This window comes from Pteropus medius, unplaced genomic scaffold (genome assembly GCF_902729225.1).
Source record: "Pteropus medius unplaced genomic scaffold, Ma_sr-lr_union100, whole genome shotgun sequence".
NCBI lineage: Eukaryota > Metazoa > Chordata > Mammalia > Chiroptera > Pteropodidae > Pteropus > Pteropus medius.
Genome location: NW_024346667.1, coordinates 20,937,502 through 20,958,123, shown reverse-complemented (window position 1 = coordinate 20,958,123; position 20,622 = coordinate 20,937,502). Strand labels below are relative to the sequence as shown.

Sequence of the window (20,622 nt, the reverse complement as noted above, 5' to 3'; positions counted from 1 at the left end):
ATTTGAGAAAAATGGATGAGTGCCTGATTATTTTCATACACAAAACAAATGATCATTTTTTTTGTTACTGGGCAGCTAACGTCAAAGATGAGACTGTGGTGGCTAGCTGGCTTTCCAGATGGCATCCAAGGAGCCCCACTTGCTGGCATTCACACCCTTCTGTAATCCCCGCCTCCCACATTGTACTGCGCTGGGTCTGTGCAACCAAGAGCAGAAGAGATGGTATGTCACTTTCAAGATCAGGTTATAAAAGACACTGCTGCTTCCATCTTAGTCATCCACTTGCCCATTCTCTGTCTCTCTAATCACTCACTCCTGAGGAAGACAGTTGTCACACCACCAACAGCCATCTGGAGAGCCCAGGTGGTAGGCTTCTGTCCAAAAGCCTGAGAAAAACCAAGGATTCTGGCCAACAGCCATGTGAGCTTAAAATCGAACCCTCCAACCCTGTGAAAACTTCACATGAGAAACCTTCAGGTGACGGCAGCCTCTTCTGACAGCTTGTCTGCAACCTCATAAGAGAGCCTGGGCCGGAATCAGCCAGCTAGGTTATTTCCAGATACCTGTGCCACAGAAGCTGTGTGAGATAACAGATGTTGGTATTTTGAAGCTAGTTAGTTTGAGCGTTATTTGTTATGCAGCAATAAATAATTAACATGGGAGCGAAGGAACCCTCATGTGGTATTTTGCAAATTCAGTCAAAAAATTACACCTCCCATATAGATGTAATTTACAGTGTTTATTCCAAAAATTAGCAGATACTGTTGACCTTCACTTATCAAGATAAAAACTTTTCAAACTTTAAAAAATTAATAATTTTGATAGCTCTTTAATGTACAAAGACCTATATAATCTGTATGTTTCTTACTTATCTCATCCTCTGCTCTAGCCTCTTTCTCTCCACTTCATCCACACTGACTTCTTTTATATTTCTAGAACTTGCCAGGCATACTTTCACTTCAAGGCCTTTGCACCAACTCTTCCTGTCATTTTAGTTTCTCTTCCCCAAATACCTGAATCTCTCTCTCACCTCCTTCAAGTCTTAGCTCAAAGGTCTCTTTCCCAGGGAGGTCTATCCCAAACACCTGAGTTAAAATTGCAACCCGAGACCCTCACACTCCTGACTCTCCTTACACTGTTTTATTGCCCCATAACATTTTTATTAATTTTTTTGTGCATCTCTCCTCACTGAATGCCTGTTCCATGAGAGTGGGAATTTTGTATATTTTCTCACTTATGTACTGATGGATCCTCATTACGTGGAACAATACCTGGCACTTAATAGGTGATCGATAAATATTTGTTGATGTAAGCTTAGGAAGTAAATTTAGTTCAAATGGTTTTTTAACAGGACCACTTGTGCTGGGGTAAGGATGACTGTCTATGTTTAAGTTTCCTGACTCAATAGGTTGCCAATAAATAGTAGTTATCCGAATACAAACCGTTATTTTGGTTTTTGTTTGTTTGTTTGTTTGTTTATCGAAGTATTAGCATGAGTAAATTTCGGGAAATGGCTAGGCGCAGAGAATTACAGAAGTTAACATGAACGTTGATCTACAAACTATCTAAATTAAATCTTGATCACCATACGCTCCCAGAGCAATATATCTCATCACACACCCATGCAAAGAAAGCTTCCACGTCTTTACTGTTAATACCCAGAACAGATGTCCTTTATTTTTATTACCAATTTTGCTTCAGAGAACAACATGACTCACTGCACCTAGGTAAAAACTAAAGACATAAATTAGATGGTGATTCTAAAACGTTTAGGGTCATGATATCAATTTCAAAGACTTCCAAAAACCTCGTTTAGAAAAGGTTATAATAGAAAAGCTTTGCAGAGTTGCCTTAGTGGATGTGTGGCCTGTGCAGTCACACAGGACCCTGTGTTTAGAAAGATCCATCGCTTGGTTTAATGTTCTACTGTTCCTGTTTTGAAATTATTAATAACATATGAATAAAGGGCCTCCATTTTCATTTTGCACTGGACATGCAAATTATGTAGTTGGTCCTGAGGCCCGGAGAAGATGAAATTACTCAGTAATATTGAGTACTGACTACTCAGTTTCCAAGGAAATAAGCAGAAATGGCGTGTCGAGAAAGGCATTTAGAATTTTCTTTGAGATTGATACCCCAGCCCTCTTCCCACTTTCCCCCTGTGTGAGAACTGGAGAAACAGTAGCAGCGGTGTACTCGTATGCTCCTCAGAGTGTGACCTGTGCTACCAGCAGCAGTAGCAGCAGCCCCTGGGAGCTTGTTAAAAAGGAGAGCCAAGATTCACGCCAGAAGTGCTGAATTAGAATTTCTATTTCCCGTGCATTTTAAAATTGAGAAACAGCTGAGCTGTTCCAAGAGTCATCCAGGACCTGTGATAATGGACATTTGAAGTCACCCAGTCTCTTCGAAGAGGATTTTCCCCACTTCCACCAGAAAATCTTTAATCCAAATTGGGATTTTAACTGATTTGAACATTTCTTTTGTTCCTTCTATGAACTATTCTCTAGGATTGGATTAATATAAAGTGAAATAGTTCCAAAAAAAATAAAAACAAGAGGAAGAAAGTGTGAAGAATGTGTTATGAATTCAGTTGAGCAGGTGGAAAGCAGTGTAGCAATAAGCAAGGGGGTAGCTACCTTAAAAATAAATAGCCAACACTGAGCAAGTAAAACGTGCCAGCCATTTTGCAAAGTGTTTCACATGGATTATTTTATTTAAATTGTACCATAAACTTGAGTGCTATCTCTATTTTCCTGTGCAAGTGGAGAAACAGGCTTCAAGAGTTTTGAAATGGCCATAATATAATACATCAAGAAGTTGTGCATTATTTCCACAACTGTACCTTTTTGTTACATATTGATAAACATGTGCTGAATGAATGCCTTTGTGCAAGTTCGCAAACATTATTTCAGAATTAGTTTCTGAATGTGAAGCATCGTTGCAGAAGAAATCTGACAGGATTAATGCCAAGTTAAATTCAACTACTACCTGAATCTTTCAGTTTGAGGTAAAAGGAAGAAAACTAAAGGACTTAATTCTGAAAGTGCACATCACCCAATAGTTGGTATTTGCATGTTACTGTATAAAGGACCCTCAGGCTTTTCTCTGATCGATGGATGATGAAACCAGAAAGCACTTGGACATATGCCCGATGCTTCTACCCCGCAAAAGAAGAGAATCTCAGTTCTCGGTTAAGTGAGCAAAGGGAACTGAGGCAGCGTCAGTCTGCAGGACCGCACACCCCAAACTGGTCTCCCGCCCAGCAAACCCGGCGAGGAGGCGGAGCAGAGGAATCGAAAGGGAAACCGACGCCGGCGGGCGGCTGCGGTATGGCGCTGCGGGCCCTGTGGCACCTCTGGCTGCTTGGCTGCTGCTGGTGCTGCGGCAGTGGCCGTGGAGCCGGTCCCGGTGCCACCTTCGCCCGCCCTGGACCGCGGAGCCGCGAGCGACAGGCAGCCGCCTTCCGGGTACCCACCGCGCGCCTCCCCGTGTGTCTGTCTCCTTGCCTTTTCCTTTGCCGAGTCTGGGCTGGGGCAGAGGGGTCACCTAGAGTTGCCACTCCTGGTGGTCCCCTTGCCCTCAGTTTTGCGACGTGTCTGGGGTTTCTGAGCTGGGTTTACGCCAGCAAACTTCTTCCGTTCCCCACGTGCCTGGATCTCACTCTCTCTCTGTCCTATGCCTTTGCTAATCGTAAGATTTTTTTCCAGGAAAGATTTGTGGCTGCGGATTTATGATGCACCCAAAGTAATTCATGAAACATGTCCAAAGTATTCTTGATTGGAAGAAGCACCCCCTTTTAGCAGAACCCTTTGACGGTTCTCACCCTTGCAAAACTGTCCCTTTAAAAAGTAACGGGAACCAGAAATAAGCGGAAGGAAAATGTCATTTTTCTTCGACGTGGGGAGGGGGGACTGATAACCTCCTTCTGTAATCAGAATTTTATAAATAAAGAGCCTGCATTGAGCAAGCTCAGAGGATTCTGTGCATTTATGATTTCCCTGAACTGGGTCTCTTTAGGCTCATGCACCACCTTAAAAGTTCACCTAACGGTGGAGACTGATTGAAGCATTTCATTTCTTTTTCTGATTATTTTGAAAAGGCCTCATAATATTGTTTAGATTTTATACCAGCATTAAAACACTGGTACGGACAAGTTAGCTGAGTATTAATAAGGTTGATTCGAGAGAGGACGAAATATTTTTTAATGTCAAAATGACATGTTTTTCCTAGTTTTATCATCATAAAATAATTTCCTCAAGTTCTTTGAGCCTGTATCCCCTTCCAGACAGGAATTGGGTCTATCTTATTGTAACTCATTCAATTAAATGTGTTCGGTTAAAACAAAACAAAAAATATGTAAAGATAATTATTTTTCACCAAATCTGTTTAAAGGCTGTTTTGATTTATCAGCTCCCATTTTTCAGGTATGTGATCCATTTGTTTTTCAAACTTCTGCACTTTTGAAAACTGCTAATAAGTTTCCTGTGTAATCCCTAAAACTTTATATCTTTTCATAAAGGAAATTAAAATTCAGCTCCTTCATTTTAATATTTTATACAGCTTTAGGGATGTTTACTATGCAGTTGATCAATATTACATCCTCCATTGTCTTACATTAAGAACCTATGCCAGTTAATCCTTTACTTTGTCAATTCTATGACAGGTTGTTATTATGCTGAGGAATTGGAGCTCAATATAGACTTACAGTTTGTGATGCTTCTATGAAATCTGCTCTAACAAGAAGAATCGGAGTAGATTAGAAAAGTCACTTGAAAGAGTAGTTCATTTCAAGAATGAAATACAGGGTTTTTTAAAATTTAAATGATTTTAAACCACTGTTGGGTGGACTTAAGATGTGTTCTATTAGAGCAAACAGGAAGTAATTATTCATGGATATATTGATGCAATGGAAGCAATCTGTGGCTTCTCTTTCTTTTCTTTCCTTTTTTCCCCTCTTCCTGCAGAATTGGTGGCTGTGAGAGCAGATGGGTAGAGGGTCACGGAGAGCTATCTGACTGCAATGAAGCTCTGAGTGAAGGAGAGAGGAAAGGAAGGTTGGGGGAAGTGCTCTACACTGCTGTGCAGGCCAGGGAAGGATTGGAGAGGCTGTTAGGGACCCATTAATCAAAAACCAGCTTCCAGAGGAGTGCCATTTCTCCAAAATAGGCCAGTCTGACTGTTCAGTCAGTCATTGGCTAGGTGCCGCCTGTGGGAACCATGGCCTCTCGTGGTCTAATCCTGGTAATACACGGCGCAGAAGTTAAAATCCCTGTAGTTGGAGGTCTGTGAGGCCCATCTCAGGGCTCCCACATCGACCTACAATGTCCTACATTGTCAATGCCTTCTACGGTTACATCAGCTCACAAAGATGACCAATCAGTACTTTCAGAATAAATGAATTCTCTGGACTACTTGGCAAAAGCCATCTCTGGCTTGTGTTTCTTACTTGCCATATACATACTCGTTTTGTGTTTCAGTTCTATTCTTTGTATTTATACTTCTCCTCTTCAAGTTACCTTTAAAGCTCTGATTCTCAAGATTATTTTTAAATGCTTAAAGCTCAATTTTTTTTTTTACACCTATAGCACCTGGTAGTCCTAGGTGGTCTCCCATCCAAGTACTAACCAGTCAATAATTTTTTATTACTTCATTTATTAGCAACTGTTCCGGGCACGTTCCATAAGGAAAAAATAAGATTATGATAAATCCTAGTGATAATTCATATAAAAATAAACTGTTTAAAGCTCTTAAGGGCGTGACATATATAAAATGTCACTTATATATTTATTCGGCAAGAGATATTAATTAAGCATCTATCGTGTGCCAGGCATGTACTTGGTGTGTGAGGAACACAGTGATGAATGACAGACAGGCCTTACTCTCATTTTGCATATAGGTTTAAGAGACAGACACACAATAAACAGATAAATGAATAAACAAATACAGAAGAGCTAGAGTTGGAAAAGTAATAAATGGTGGCCCCCTGAAGTTTTATTTATCCTAGTCATTTGGATAATATTAGGAAATTGAGGCATGTTCACATAAAAGATAAACCTAAGATAAATTATCACAAAAGCTGAGGAATCTAAATAATGCTAATAGTTTCCATCCAGCTAGACAAACCAACCTATCTTCCTGGACCATTTCCGAGGTTTTACCTCTTTCACAAAGCCTAGGACCCTAAATTTGATAGAGATCAATAAAACTCAAATAGAATCAGATTTAGTTATTCATTATTTACTCATTTCCTTTTTCATACTTCATTACTTAGTACTGGGAAATAAAAAGATGAAGAAGACACACTTTCCAGATTCATAACTGTTTAATCGCCTGTGTCTGTTGGTGACAATTTCCACTAGTACCTAGTACTTACTTGCAATTTATTTTACTTTTTCCATTATGTTAAACAAACATATTTAGTGCTTTCAATGTGCTAGTGAAAAAGAATTACAAATGAATAAGACATATCTTTCCTAGCCTCAAAAATAAACCTGAAATCAGATAGTAGTTCTAATATAAAACATTTATAAATCTGATCTCATTATCGTATACAATCTCTCTTAGTGCTCTTCCGGAATTAAATCAAGCTTTGACTTTTTCATCTGAACAATATCTCCAAGTTAGTTCTACGCAAATTGTTTTGGAAAGTTAATGTAGGTGACATAAATTAACTTTTTTTTTTTCTTTTAGGAAAGTCTTAACAGACATCGATACTTGAATTCTTTATTTCCTAGTGAAAATTCTACTGCTGCTTATGGAATAAATCAGTTTTCACACTTGTTTCCTGAAGAGTTTAAAGGTATGATGCAATGATGCTATTGGTTGTTTGGTTTCCTGATTTTAACTTGTTTCCTTAATTTTTGAAGAATTGTTTGATTGCAAATCTAGAAAATTGAGTAATAGTTAATATTTATCAAATAATTACCAAATATCAAGGATGTACAAGGTGCTGACAGAAAAATAAATTTATGGCCACTTTCTAATTATTGCTTAAGAACTAGATATTATAGGTACAGACATTTCCATGTGGCTGTAGGGACAGCATCTCATTTCTCCTTCAGTTTTCCAGTGCCATTTCTGTTCAAGTCCCCCATGGTTCCATGAGTGACGATAAAACAAATGATGCCAAGTACACTCATTTTTGATTGACCTGGTTCTATCAAACAAGTCATTTGATATGGCAGCTCCAGCCCTATTGTAGGAATTCTTCTATAACCTTCAGTTGACTGCATTTCATGTTATGGAAAAGCACATGGAAAAATCACAAATGTCAGGCTCTATTAAAAAGCTACTATTTCTGTTTGAAAATGTCCTCCAAAAAAGAACCCCGAGGGATCCTCTCTATAATATAATATTACCTTTTGGTTTCATTTTCTATTCAGCTATTTATTTAAAAAGCAAAACTTCCAGATTTCCTAAATACTCAGCAGACCTGCTAACAGTCATCTCCAAGCTGCCTTTGCCATTAAGATTTGACTGGAGAGATAAGCATGTTGTAACACAAGTGAGAAACCAGCAGATGGTAAGTTTTAGGGATTTTTTTTTTTCTTTCCTTCTTTTTTAATCATCTTAGCATGGGAAGTCGTCTTTGAAGTCAAGGTCAATCAAACTTGTAATGGAACCCATCATTTCTCTAGGTAAAAATCACACCCCAGTCATTCAAAAAATGGCAATAAGAGGAGAATTTCTGGCGGAATGAGAAGCAGATGTCAGTGCCCGACTTTTATTCTGAGATGAATCTTCCTTGCTGTATTCGCTCTCTAATTACCATTGCCACCAGCACACTGGCTCAAGGGTGCTTCCCAGTAACTGTGTCAGTTATCAGACCTTCAGTAGAATAACAGGTGGAAGGCTGAGGAAGGTAAACTTTACTACTAAATGCTTAAGTAGTATAAAAAGGAAATGACACTGAAAAAGTGACATGATACCAGATACACTTAGCGACGGTGTAGCCTGGTCTCCTGGGTTCTCAGGCCTCATCCCTTGAGCTCTCTGAAAAACCCTGTTCCCTACAAGATCGTACACTTTTTATCTGCAACTCTTAGAAATGCAGTCAGTTATACTATAATGTGACATATACATTCCTAAAAATCACCACCTGTGCAAAACCCTGCAGCAAAAACAAAAGATGTTATGGGAGAATGAGTTTAGGGCACAGCATTTAAAACCTTAGCGACACATTTAAAAAAGATAGAAAGTAGTAAAAGTAGCAAGACAGTTTTCCACATGTTAAATGATTAAGAAATATGTAAGTACCACCATAAATGCAGCAATTTACCTTGACAAAAACCCGAAGTGTGCCTGTGGCAGTGGGCATTGGAGGTCTGTAGCCTGTGCGTTATTGTGATGGATGGAGGGTTATCTGAAGTCAGAAGGTAAGCGATAATACCAGATGTGGGTGGGTGTGCTCATAACACACAGTGAACCAGTCTCGCTGGTGACGTTCGAGGGGTGTGTGTACCTGCTTTGCTGACATTCTCTAGCCCTTTGCATTCCCATCATTGGCATGGGGAATGTCAGCTGACCAAGGAAAGTCAATCCTCTAATCGCATGGGTATGGTCTCAATTTGTCTGCATTGGAAACCTCAACAGCTCATTCGTCCTCTCATTGTATGGCAAGTATTTTTTTAATAAAAATGTTTTTCAATTACAGTTGACATACACTATTATATTAGTTTCAGGTGTACCACACAGTGATTAGACATTTATATAACTTACAAAGCGATCACCCTAATAAGTCTAGTACCCATCTGACAGCGTGGCAGGTATTTTGGACCCAGCAGTTTCTCAATCACCATTTATTGAGGATGATCCTTTTTTATTTCTCAGATTCTATATTGCCATGAATTAGATTTTACCACCAAATCATTTGCTTTATTATTGGATTCATAATCAAGTGTGAAATAGTCTGAAATCTAATCCTTCCAGGAATGTTTACATTCTATTAAAGGGAGAATTTTAATTAGGAATCTTTAATTAAAGGAGTATATTGGAGAGATATTTTTGGACAGAAACTGCCCTCCTGGGGAAGCCAAAAGTAGATAAACTAAAGCTAGCTATAGATAGGATGTCAGCAGCCTGTATTCACATTTCTCAAGGGTGGAGATTCTGCAGCCGAGTCCCTGAGCATTTTACTATGCCGTAGGCACTGGAGATCTAGACATAAATAAGGCCACTTGAAGCCATAGAGTTGCTCAAAACTTCCCTCCGCGATGACATCCAATTCTTCTTTTCTTTGCTTAACTCTGCAGCACATGGTCCTGCAACTAAATCAGTTTCGCCCAATTCCAAATCCCACAATCACCTCTGCCTTTTCCATGGATTCGTCTTTCTTGTGCATGATCCTTGATTCCATTTGCTCCATCTCCTCCCTTTCTTTTGGGACCAGTCTTTTTATTCTTTTGTTCTAGTTTGTCCAATAAAAGCAAGTTAATAGATCCTGACTCACGATGATTGCCAGCCAATATTCGGATGAGGAATGACTAACGTAGGTTTTTATTATTGAGACATTTTATGTTCATTCATAATACGCACATACTAGCATCTTGATAGTCTAAAAAGTAATTCATTCCGCTCCTGTGTCTGTCAAATAATGAGTCCAACATATACCACATACATCCTCACCCCACTTCACCTCCTCACTGTCTTCCACCCTTGAGTAGAGATGGTAGATAACACAGAATCATAGTGTCAGGGGTGAAACAAGAGGGATTGGAGAATGGGGTGGGAGCTGGTACACTTCTTAAAAACAGAAGTCACCTGTTCAGTGAACTGACTAGTCTTTTAAAACACCATCAGTCTGGTTTCTCAGTCTCTAAAATTCGTTTTTATCTGGCATTGTCTAATTTACAATAGTGATACTACTAATTTACCTTTAACTAATTATTAGAAATAACTAATCATTTCTAATTTACAATAGTGATACTACTAATTTACCTTTAACTAATTAAAAGAGAATTTTGGTTTTCTTTTCTTTTTTTAATTTGGAAATTGAGAGGATAGGCATTTATATTTTGTCAGCCTCCAGATTCTGCTCGCTTACTTGATTTGGTAACTTGTGATGTTGAAAACTGTTGGTAAATTTGATTCAAACATTTTTTGATAATGCTGTTTCATGTCTATTTTTAAACAGTGCGGAGGGTGCTGGGCCTTCAGTGTGGTAGGTGCCGTGGAATCAGCGTATGCAATAAAAGGGAAGCCTTTGGAAGACCTCAGTGTGCAGCAGGTCATTGATTGTTCATATAATAATTACGGCTGCAACGGAGGGTCTACTCTCAATGCCTTGTACTGGCTAAATAAGGTGACTGGTTTCTCAGCCTTTTAAACTCTTTGATTCTTCTTTTGCCTATTTAATGTGTGTTCAGGATCCAAACAGTTTACTCTCGTTTACTAAATATTGCTTTTAAGTTTAGAAACTTAGAGGACCAAAGCTTGAATTAATTGAAAGATTTTGAAATGAATTGCTTCTCAGCAAGTCATCCATCGGGTTCAAAGGGTGAAAAATCTTACCCGAAATCTGTTTTCTGAAAAATATTTACTTCTTTTTAAAAAATATTTTATATATATTTATATTTATTTACTTATTCTGATTACTTATTTCTTAACATTAATAGGTAAATGCTATTTTTCAATAAATGCTGTTTTCTTTTGCAGATACATGTCACATAGTGACTCAGAAAGATGAGAATACATTATTATCCATTTCCATTGAATTTCTGTATCTTAAGGTTAAAAGGGACGGTAGAGGTCAGCTAATTTAGTAACTCTTTATATACATGAAAAAGTGAGACCTGAGAGATGAGAGCATATCGCCACATCGGTAGCTGAGCCAGGTTTGCACCTTAAAGTACTCTGCCTCCTACTGAAGCATTTTACCCAGTGCACCACAGTGTCTCTTGGTATTCTTAGGGTACTCTTTGACATTGTCCTAGACCCCACATCGATTGTGTGAAACCGGCCAATGAGGGTGCTATAGAGTTCCCCAAACTAAAATATCCTCCCTTTATTCATTTGTTGTACTTGAGTCACTGAGTGCCAGAAGTTGCTCCATATTATGGGCAACAATGAATCATGTGTTCTCTCCCTTTCATACACCCAATAGTCTGAAAAGGAATCGTCTGTATAGACAACTATAAAATATGTGGCATATGCCAAATGAATAGCACAGAGGAAAATAGATAGAAAGGACAGGTGATCTAATCATTACCTTTGCATAAACCACTGGGCAGAGTGAGACTCAAAGACTTGCATAAAAACAGAGCCCCAAAGGAAAGTGGCTCCCTGTTGTGTACTCTTAGGAGAAAGATGACAAGACTTTATTATCAGATTAATAAAGGTTCTAAAAAAGGAACATAGAGGAAAAACAACAAGCGTAAAAGAGAAATAAAAATATTGACTCTGCCTAGGATGTTCATAACAAAGACCTACAGATTGAATTTAAGATCTTAAAATTATCCAAAGAATACCCACACATCGAAGGTATGGCCAAGCCGAATCTTATTTTGACACATTGCAGCAAGTTCTGTTTGATTTTTAAAACAATGGCATGACCGAAAACACTCTGGGTGATTATTTTCTCTTAGACGCAAGTGAAACTGGTGAGGGATTCAGAATACCCGTTTAAAGCACAGAATGGCCTGTGCCTTTACTTTGCTGATACACACTCTGGATTCTCAATCAAAGGTTATTCTGCACATGACTTCAGGTAAATGCCTTATTCCACTGTGTTTTACTTCCTATTTCTTAATTTATGATCTGTTGACTTCAGAATTAATAACTTCATTGAAGGCATCACTGAATATTTGTTATTATTTTAAAATCATGTTACTAGAGAGACTGTCAGTTACTGTGGAGTTTTATGGATGTCGTTGCTTAAATATGATCTGCTTATTTTTCCATGTGTCATTATAATAGAAATAACCTTAAATAACACATTTAAATTCAGTTAAAGATATAATTTATATTTACCACCTTCCTCTTCCTCAATTTAAGTGTCACAATTACCATTAGTATATTTCAGTTTTCCCGTCGAATTAATCGGAAATTGCTGTGTAGCTGCTCCAGCTAATATCAAGCAGTCTGCTTACCGAGAAGCATTTCTGAACACACTCCATGTTCCTTGCATTTTCAAAGCATCAGCTATAAGACAAGCATAAACTGAAACTTTCACATTACAAACTGGAGATTGATTATGTAGCATATACCATACACATGTTGTGAGTGCAAGGATAGATACAGATAGGCTCAGGAAGAGGACTCGTGTTAGAACTTGAAGGGCAAGATGACTTTGGACAGATTCAAGGGAAAACAATCATTAAAAAATGCTTTCACATCACATAAAAAACTCAAAGCCAGCTAGAAAACTATTGTGATCATTTGATATAGTGCAAAATAGGTGTTCAAGGATGATAAGGACAGAGGAAGACTCAACCAAAATACTTTATTTATTTTTTTTTAAATGAAGGGAGCTTTGCACAGTCTTTTGAAACAGAGAACACAGAGAAGTTAAATTCGGATGAGGTGATAGACTGCCCTATAACTTTTTGGTACTGAATATAAAAGAATCTTTTCATCCAGATAGTATCTACCCATGGGACCTGAAAGGAATCAGTGGTGAAATTGGACCCTTGAACAAAATGGAACTCCTTTAAATAAGCATGTATGTGTCAGAGGATTGGCAGACTGTCAACAGAGCTCCTGTCCACGAGTGCTCTTGGGTGACCGGGAAGCTTCAAGTCCACAGACGACAGGCTACACAGGATCTATAATAAAATGTGCAGAGTCACTGAGTACAGTGGTCAGCATCTCTTTTGAGTGTAAAGATGACACATTTTTTAAAATGAGAAAGTGCCTCTGTAAGCTCTTTGATCCTTAAGGGTATAAGTGAAGCGTGCACACAAGAAGGAACTATATTATCAAAATTTCACTAAAAAGGGATTCAGGGAATCCCCTTGTCATGCATAGCAAATTGAAAAAGTTAGAAACAAAAGAATGATAGGCATTACTCTGAGTTGGAGAGTGAGAGAGAGAGAATGCAAAGGTCACTGGCATTGGGCCTATAACGAGATTTATCTAACCCTTTGATTTAACAGGAAGAGGTCACTATAAAAATCTCTACATTTACACTAACATTGAACTCTGGTAATACAATGCTAAGGATTAATAATATATCCATTATCAACGGTGTACATTTCGATAATAGTTCTAGGTTGGGCTAATAATGGAAATAAAGATGCTGTTTGGAGTATATTTTAAAAGACCCCTTTTCTGAAATACAAGTGAAAACTATGTTATTCTGGTGCTAAATGAAATATTTGTCTGCTGATTTCGACTATGGTGTGTCTTCCCATTTCATAGTTCTCAGTATCTTTGATATCTTTTCTTTAGCCCTGCCCCAAAGCATGGATTATTACTAAATTGTTTCTTCGATCCTACACTATGAATTACCCTTTGCATTCTAAAAAGTATTTCTCCTTCTTGATCTTCCTCATTCCCTCATGCTGTCCCCGTAACTGAATCATTGATGTCATGTATTTACGGTGTATATTTTTTGTTATCTTAAAAAGGTGGAGACAGCTGTGTTGATTAATATAGAGATTATCATGTTTGTCACATTAGGATTAAAAAGTATTTTTTTAATTGAATACAATGAAATATACACTAAAACCTATGTTGGGCAAAATTAGTTTATTAGATAACTTGGAAATGAGGGACGAAAACAGTGTTTATTATAAATGTACAGGAGAATTTATGGGTTGGGCCTGCTACAAAATTTATACCTATAAATTTCATTCTTATACTGATTCTGCAAGGTAGGTGGAATGACTCCAGCATACAGCTGGAATGCGAACCCAGGTACGTGAAACTTTAAAGCCTATACCTTACTATGATGCCTATTAAGAATTATATAATTTTGCCTGTCTCAAGGTCATTTTAAGGAATAGCAATTATTATTACAGTAGCAAAAATTAGAAATGACTACTCATACATCTCCCAAAAGCAAATCTTCAAGTTAAAAGATAACATGAATAAATGTGTAAAATGAATGTGTACTTTTTATTTTAATAAATTCCACTATTAGTCACTCAGTTTTCTCCTCATCTCTGGAGAAGATATGCCTATGAAAAAAATTGAAATCCAATGGGGCATAATGAGGGATTATGTACTCTCTCAAACGACTAATCCATCCATGTCTTGTTATAGCAAACTCCCAAATGCTACTTCATGGCCTGAAATATCAGTAACTTGGTTTCAGTGTCCTTCACTCACAAAGTTTACCTTTCAAGATGTAAATAATGTTTTACTCACGTACTTTCAAGATCAATGAAGGCCAAATGTTATGTAACAAAACTTTATCAACAGATGTTCATGTGTGAAAGGAATAGCTGTGTGTATTGCAGTCTTCCCAAACTATACTAGTTCTTCTGGCATCTTCACATCTCTTCTATCATATAATTATATTTGCCACTTTTGAGTATCCTTTCCCTATAATTTCTATATTTGACATTCAGTAACATAACTTGGTCAGTCTCTTCATTCTCACTTGGTGTGGCAGAGATATCTCCATACATCCAGTCTTCCCACTTATTCTATTAAAAGGATCCCTGTATTGTAAGCTGGATACTTTGCTAGCTGCAAAACTCCATTACCTTTCTTTTTTTAAAGGTAGACTTAGCCATGTGACTGAGTTCTAGCCAGTGAGAGCCGTGCAGATAAATGCAGAATGTGTGTGTTACTTCTGGGAAGTCTCCTCAACAGGAATATATCACTTCTTTCTACTTCCTGCTGTCTAAATAAAATATGTGTTAAATGGCTGGAGCTCCAGCAGCCATATTGGACCACTAGTTGACCTTGAGAATGGAAACCTCATACGGCAAAGCAATAATATGAAAAGAGCCTCAGTGCCTGATATCCTGAAGCCTCACTACAGTCCTGCACTGCCAATCTCCCGAACTTCTTTTAGTCCCCATCTTAGTTTAGGTCTTCTGTAATTGCCACCAAACCTACTTCTAACCATACAGAGATTAAAGAGGTTATTTTTTATAAAATATTCATACCTTAAAAACTAAACCAAATATTTCCTCTTTTGGTAGTGACCAAGAAGACGAAATGGCAAAAGCACTTCTTACCTTTGGCCCTTTGGTAGGGATAGTAGATGCAGTGAGCTGGCAAGATTATCTGGGAGGCATAATACAGCATCATTGCTCTAGTGGAGAAGCAAATCATGCAGTTATCATAACTGGGTTTGATAAAACAGGTAAGTGCTGATAAGACTTGATTGATTGCTTTCCAGCTTAAATTCTGAATGACAAATGATCTCCGTCCTTTAAAATGTTGAAATTTAATCCTGCTATATCTAAGTCCTCTTAAGACCTTTATAACTTTTTAGTAGACTTCCAGATATAAATAACCCATCATGTTTTCCCTATCAATTTTGGTGGAGATCTTGTTAAAATGATGATAATTCTTGAATTAAATAATGTACATTTTCCATCTGGAATGTTTAAGATAATTGTTGGGAAAATAGAAGTGTCTATTATTTTATCATACATACCTAACAATTATTTTTTCCCTTTTCCTGGAAACATGTGTTTTCATCTTAAGTGGGCCCTGTATTAAATGAAATGAATTCAAACATTTTAACGTTAATTGGAGTATGATACTAAGTACAGCCCAAGTTTACTTGGCTAGCATTCCATTAAGTTAGCATTCCATTACAGTTTTAACTGTTTTCTCAGAGCTACTACACTGATCAAGAAATAAACTTTATATAAACACATATTCACAACAAATATGAGTTTGTTACCGTTTTGTTTCGTAGGAAGCACTCCGTATTGGATTGTGCGGAACTCATGGGGGAGTTCGTGGGGAGTAGATGGCTATGCCCATGTTAAAATGGGAGATAATACTTGTGGTGAGTTATAAATTTATGTTTAAAACTTCAGACTAAATATCAAGGAAGATACTTTGAACATATTAAAATTATAAACCTGTCCAGTCCAAAGTATACTGCCAATGTACTCAAATCACTTTTACAGCAATAGTTTTCATCCTTTATCAACTGATAAAAATAAAATAGTGTTTTAAAAAGAGACACTACTGCACATATTTACACTTTAGAAAGCAGTAAGACTGTAGTAAAAACAAATACATAATAAGTAAAATATTTTAAGATTAAGTAATAATCTACCAAAGTTAACTAATTCAAAAACCAGATAAACAATTTAGGAGGCTGAAATTCTCCAAAAACACCTCTTAGTTTCAAATTTACTTCTATAACTATATGAATTTTCCTTAATTTGCATACTATAATACTTGCTCAAGCATTATCAAGAATCACTTTTTCTTTGAATCAAAATGTATGAAAATGTATGAAAAAAACATTAGAATTGTTTCTGATTTAATATGTCCTTTGGCACCTGCAAAATTCTGATATAACACCCATGATTTGAGAGGATTAATTAAGCAAATACCAAACTTGCTCTTTTATAGAATAACAATTTCTTGTGTTAGTTAACCACAAACCAAAATAAAATAGCTAGTTAAGTATTTTAAACTGTACTGTAAAATTTTTATATCTAAATTCATATTCTAAAATTTTTGATCTGGAAAATCAACATATTTTCTGTATCAAGTTGAAACCAAACTGTATTGCATATGAGAATAATCACTTAATTTCTCATCACAATTATTTCTGGCATATATCCAACTTTTTAAAAAATTATAGAACCTTCCACGTTGTGAGACTGATGAGAGTTATAGAAAAGTTTGAGAGTTTATGTTTTGATTCAGTCAGTGAGCATTGTCTAATCATTCCATAAGATAGAATCCATGAGAACTAAAAAATGGCCTGATCTATCACTCCAGTAAAATGTTTTTCATAAATTATTTATTAAAGAGAGCAAACATCACAGAAATCTTTTAAGTCAGAACTCTAACAACTCAATCAGGCCTGCACTTTTTAGCATCGTTGGAGGCTTTTACATTGTTAGAACTTGCAGATAAATTACTTCTGCCATTCATTGAACCTTTGCTACTTAACATAAATTATCTCTGACTGTGATGCCTGGATCTGGGCTGAGGGGTGGCAGAAGCTCTGGCAGAAGAGTTTCAAGAACATAATTTGGACATTGGTTCATAATTGCCTCAGTTATACCTATGTATCATTCCTCCACGTCTTCTCTGGCCCCCAGCGACTGGGGGTGAATTGGAATAAATTCTCCTCTCTACTTGTTTCTCAATTTGATTCTCTGAGGTCCTGCCTGGTTAGTAATTATACGAGGATCCAAATTTTTCCTGAAAGTATTTCCTGAAAGTTACATACTTGATGACAATCACATTACTCTTACGAACAATGTTATAAGGCAGATAGCATTCTGTGTCCGCAAGAGATTTCAAAAATATAGCTAATTACAGTGAAATTTAGTCTTCAAATGGGCTATTTATTGTTTTCACCATGATATGGACATCTGTGCTATTGTGTGCTAAGAAAACATAGCAAATTCGTGATTTACTGAATTTTTGCTAATTAAAATTCAAATCTTAGAGTTTGAATTTTCAAATTGTATTAAAAATAATTCTATAAATTATATTATCACCTCTAAGCAATGTATATGAGTGCGATAAAGATTTCAGACACATTCACCTATTCAGTTAATAAGTCATTTGGGTTGTTTTGGGTTTTGGGGGTTTTTTTTTTGTAGTTTCTTGAAACAAATTAGTCATCTCTTTTAATATCTGCTTTTGAGGTTACTGTTTATAATGACAGATAGCTATAACCATTAAATTATTCTTAATAGACACTAACTTTCTGAACCATAATGAAAATTGTTTTAATTTGCTATTTAAAAGGCATATAAAGAGGAAATAATTTCTTTTTTCCTAGGTATTGCAGATTTCGTTTCTGCCGTATTTATATGATATTTTGATCGACTCAAGAGGCAACTACAAAATGAAGGTTCATAATGAAATGTAGCATGGTACTTCATTCTTAGTATTACTCATGAAAGGTTCTAGGGCCTAGTAGTTATTTAAACTAAGTTGTAGAATGTTCCCTTCTGATAGGGAAATGGACAACCATAGTCAGTCAGAAGCACATCGGCTAGCACCACGGCCTGGGAGGAAGTCTGCGGAATAATTTCCTACTCTGGGATGAAGATCAGTTTAGGAGATATTTTAGGTGTCTTTGATTTGAAGAGGCTAATATCTGGGTTTATTTGATTATTGTTTTTGTTTGTTTTGTGTTTATGTTTAATAGCATATTTCAAGTAGGGTTAAAGAGGTAGTAAGAATTTCTTTTCCTTTGTGGGATATAATCACCGCCTTAGCTTACCCCTGTGTACAAGAATAGCCAACCTAAAGCTATGTGTGCCTCTCACAGTTATACTCACAGCCCTCTGCAATAGAATTTCATAAAGATCTTGAAATGCCAATAGCTCTGCCTCAAAAATGCCGCTTACCCCTTGAACTGTAAAGAGATCGTGTAATAAGAAATAAAAACACAAAATCACTTTTTAAGAGACTGAAATTAAGTGACCAATATGGCAACTAAGTAATAAGAAAAAACTCAAGCATTAATGCCTGAGAGACAAATTATTGTTTGGATATTTTCATTGTCAATAGAATTCCAATAGAATGTATTTCTTACTTTGTTCTCCCCATATTGAGGGACAATGTATTTTCGTACATTTTTCCCAGTCTCTTTCTTACTATTCACTGTGATGCTGCTAAGTTTTTGTGGTGGTTTGGCTTCCCTGGGTAAGAAGTCTCATTATTTACTATTCATTTCTATTTTATAACCATTGATCCTGCTTCACCTCAGCCATCAACATCAGGCTCTCATCTTTCTCTTCCTTCCATCATTTGTAGGCACCACCCCTTTCAAAGTACAGTCTCTTTCATCTGGAGTATCAGCCAGAATATGAGTTCCCCAGCCTCTCTTGTTTCTCCCATTTTCTGCTTATGTTTCCAGGACTTCCATTCTAATTATTTTTTGTGCATCCATTTGGCTTTTTTCTGGATCTTGGTTCTTGATGGCCGAATTTTCTCTTGCCTAAGTCATTATGTGTCGCTGTGTTAGAACCCCAGAGTATAAGAGCTGATCTTCTGATTAAATATAAAAATAACTATATTAAATAAATTAATATAAGAAAATCCTATCAAATACTACATATATTTCTTCTCTAAAATGTCTGGTTGCTTTATAATGTAAAATAGCTTGTATTGACTCAGGTTTAGAAATGTTCTAGAAAGACAAAAATCGACATTTTAATTAATATTCTCATGATCTAAGTATACTAAAATGGAGCATGTTCGCATTTACCGACTGAATTCTATGCAATATAAATGTTTTTCTGATACTTTTTCAAATGCTAAAGAACTTTTAAAATTAAAAAATGATTATTACCTCTCAGCTGCTCTGGATTTTGATAACATTTATAATAAAACAAACTATATTTGACTTTAGGTTAAGAAGACTCTATCCATAAGTGTATGGCTTATATTTCATGAACACAGTGTTACTGTGCTTTACATTCACACAAGAGTTTGCTCAACTCCAAATCTGTAATTTTGGTTTTCTCCATAGACACCTTAACTTCAGCATCTCCAAAACTCCATTCTCATCTTTTCCTCCCCTCAAAACAAAACAAAACAAACTTATTCACTTCCTAGAGCCTCTATTTCAGTTAACTGCATCAACATTATGTAATTGCCCAATCAGTAAAATTGAAGGAAATTTAGATATTTAACTAGATCCATCGTACTTAATAACCGATCACCTAATCACCTGCCCCTCTCCATTTCTACTGTCCCTTGCTAGATGCATGTTCTTTAGTATCTTATCTCCACTGCTTAGTAGTCTACCCAATAAACCCCATGTTCCATAATCCAAGGGTTCTCTAAGTATAGTCCTCAGAACAGAAGCTATCTGAGGATTTGTAAACACTTTGTTTTAATAATCCCTCTAGATGCTTCTGATGGATGTCATTATAATCCATCTATTCTAGGTCCCCTGTTTCTTAAAGACAATGTTATATTATTCTCCTGTTTTAAACTATTTAGGGACTCTCCAATGCCAACTTTTTAAAATGAGGTTTCACGGAGAAGTCTCCTTCTACCTTCTCAGCTCAATCTCTGCTGTTCAACAGAGGCATATGCTGTGCTCCAGCCATCACAAACTACTTGAGGTTCACTCAGTGAGGCTACGACAACAGCAGTGAAATTTCACATAATAATTAGGAGTCATAATGAAAATCAGCAAGATGTTCTTGGATGTGATCTTCCAAAAATCTCAAAATGAATACTAAATTAGGCAACCTTATAATCACTTTGTGACCCACTTAAGAATTATTACTTAAAGTGTACCATCAGCACTAGAAGGAAGTTTGAATAAGGACAAGGGTAGAAACTAGTATTACAAATTGTTTTGACATGTACATTAAGAATTACTGATATACCTTTTGAAAAAATACAACTCCATAGCTTTGGAATACCAAGAAATATAGATAAAAAGAATTAAATTATTTAGTTTGTTAAAGAAATAAACCTTGACAAATACTATTTATTCCAAGATTCCAAGGCATCTTGGTGACAGGAAAAAAATTTTGATTGAATAAGTCTTTG

At 36.6% G+C, this 20,622-nt stretch overlaps 1 protein-coding gene across 1 annotated transcript; it reads left to right on the top strand.

The window, feature by feature from the left end:
• The first annotated feature begins 3,101 nt into the window (after window positions 1–3,101).
• CTSO (cathepsin O) lies at window positions 3,102–19,464 on the top strand. Its single transcript, XM_039876221.1, has 8 exons — window positions 3,102–3,467; window positions 6,691–6,799; window positions 7,383–7,522; window positions 10,133–10,300; window positions 11,583–11,704; window positions 15,093–15,256; window positions 15,821–15,913; window positions 17,885–19,464. The coding sequence occupies exons 1-8, from the start codon at window positions 3,117–3,119 to the stop codon at window positions 17,917–17,919; spliced, it is 1,182 nt and encodes a 393-aa protein (XP_039732155.1). The 5' UTR covers window positions 3,102–3,116; the 3' UTR covers window positions 17,920–19,464.
• The last annotated feature ends 1,158 nt before the right edge of the window (window positions 19,465–20,622 follow it).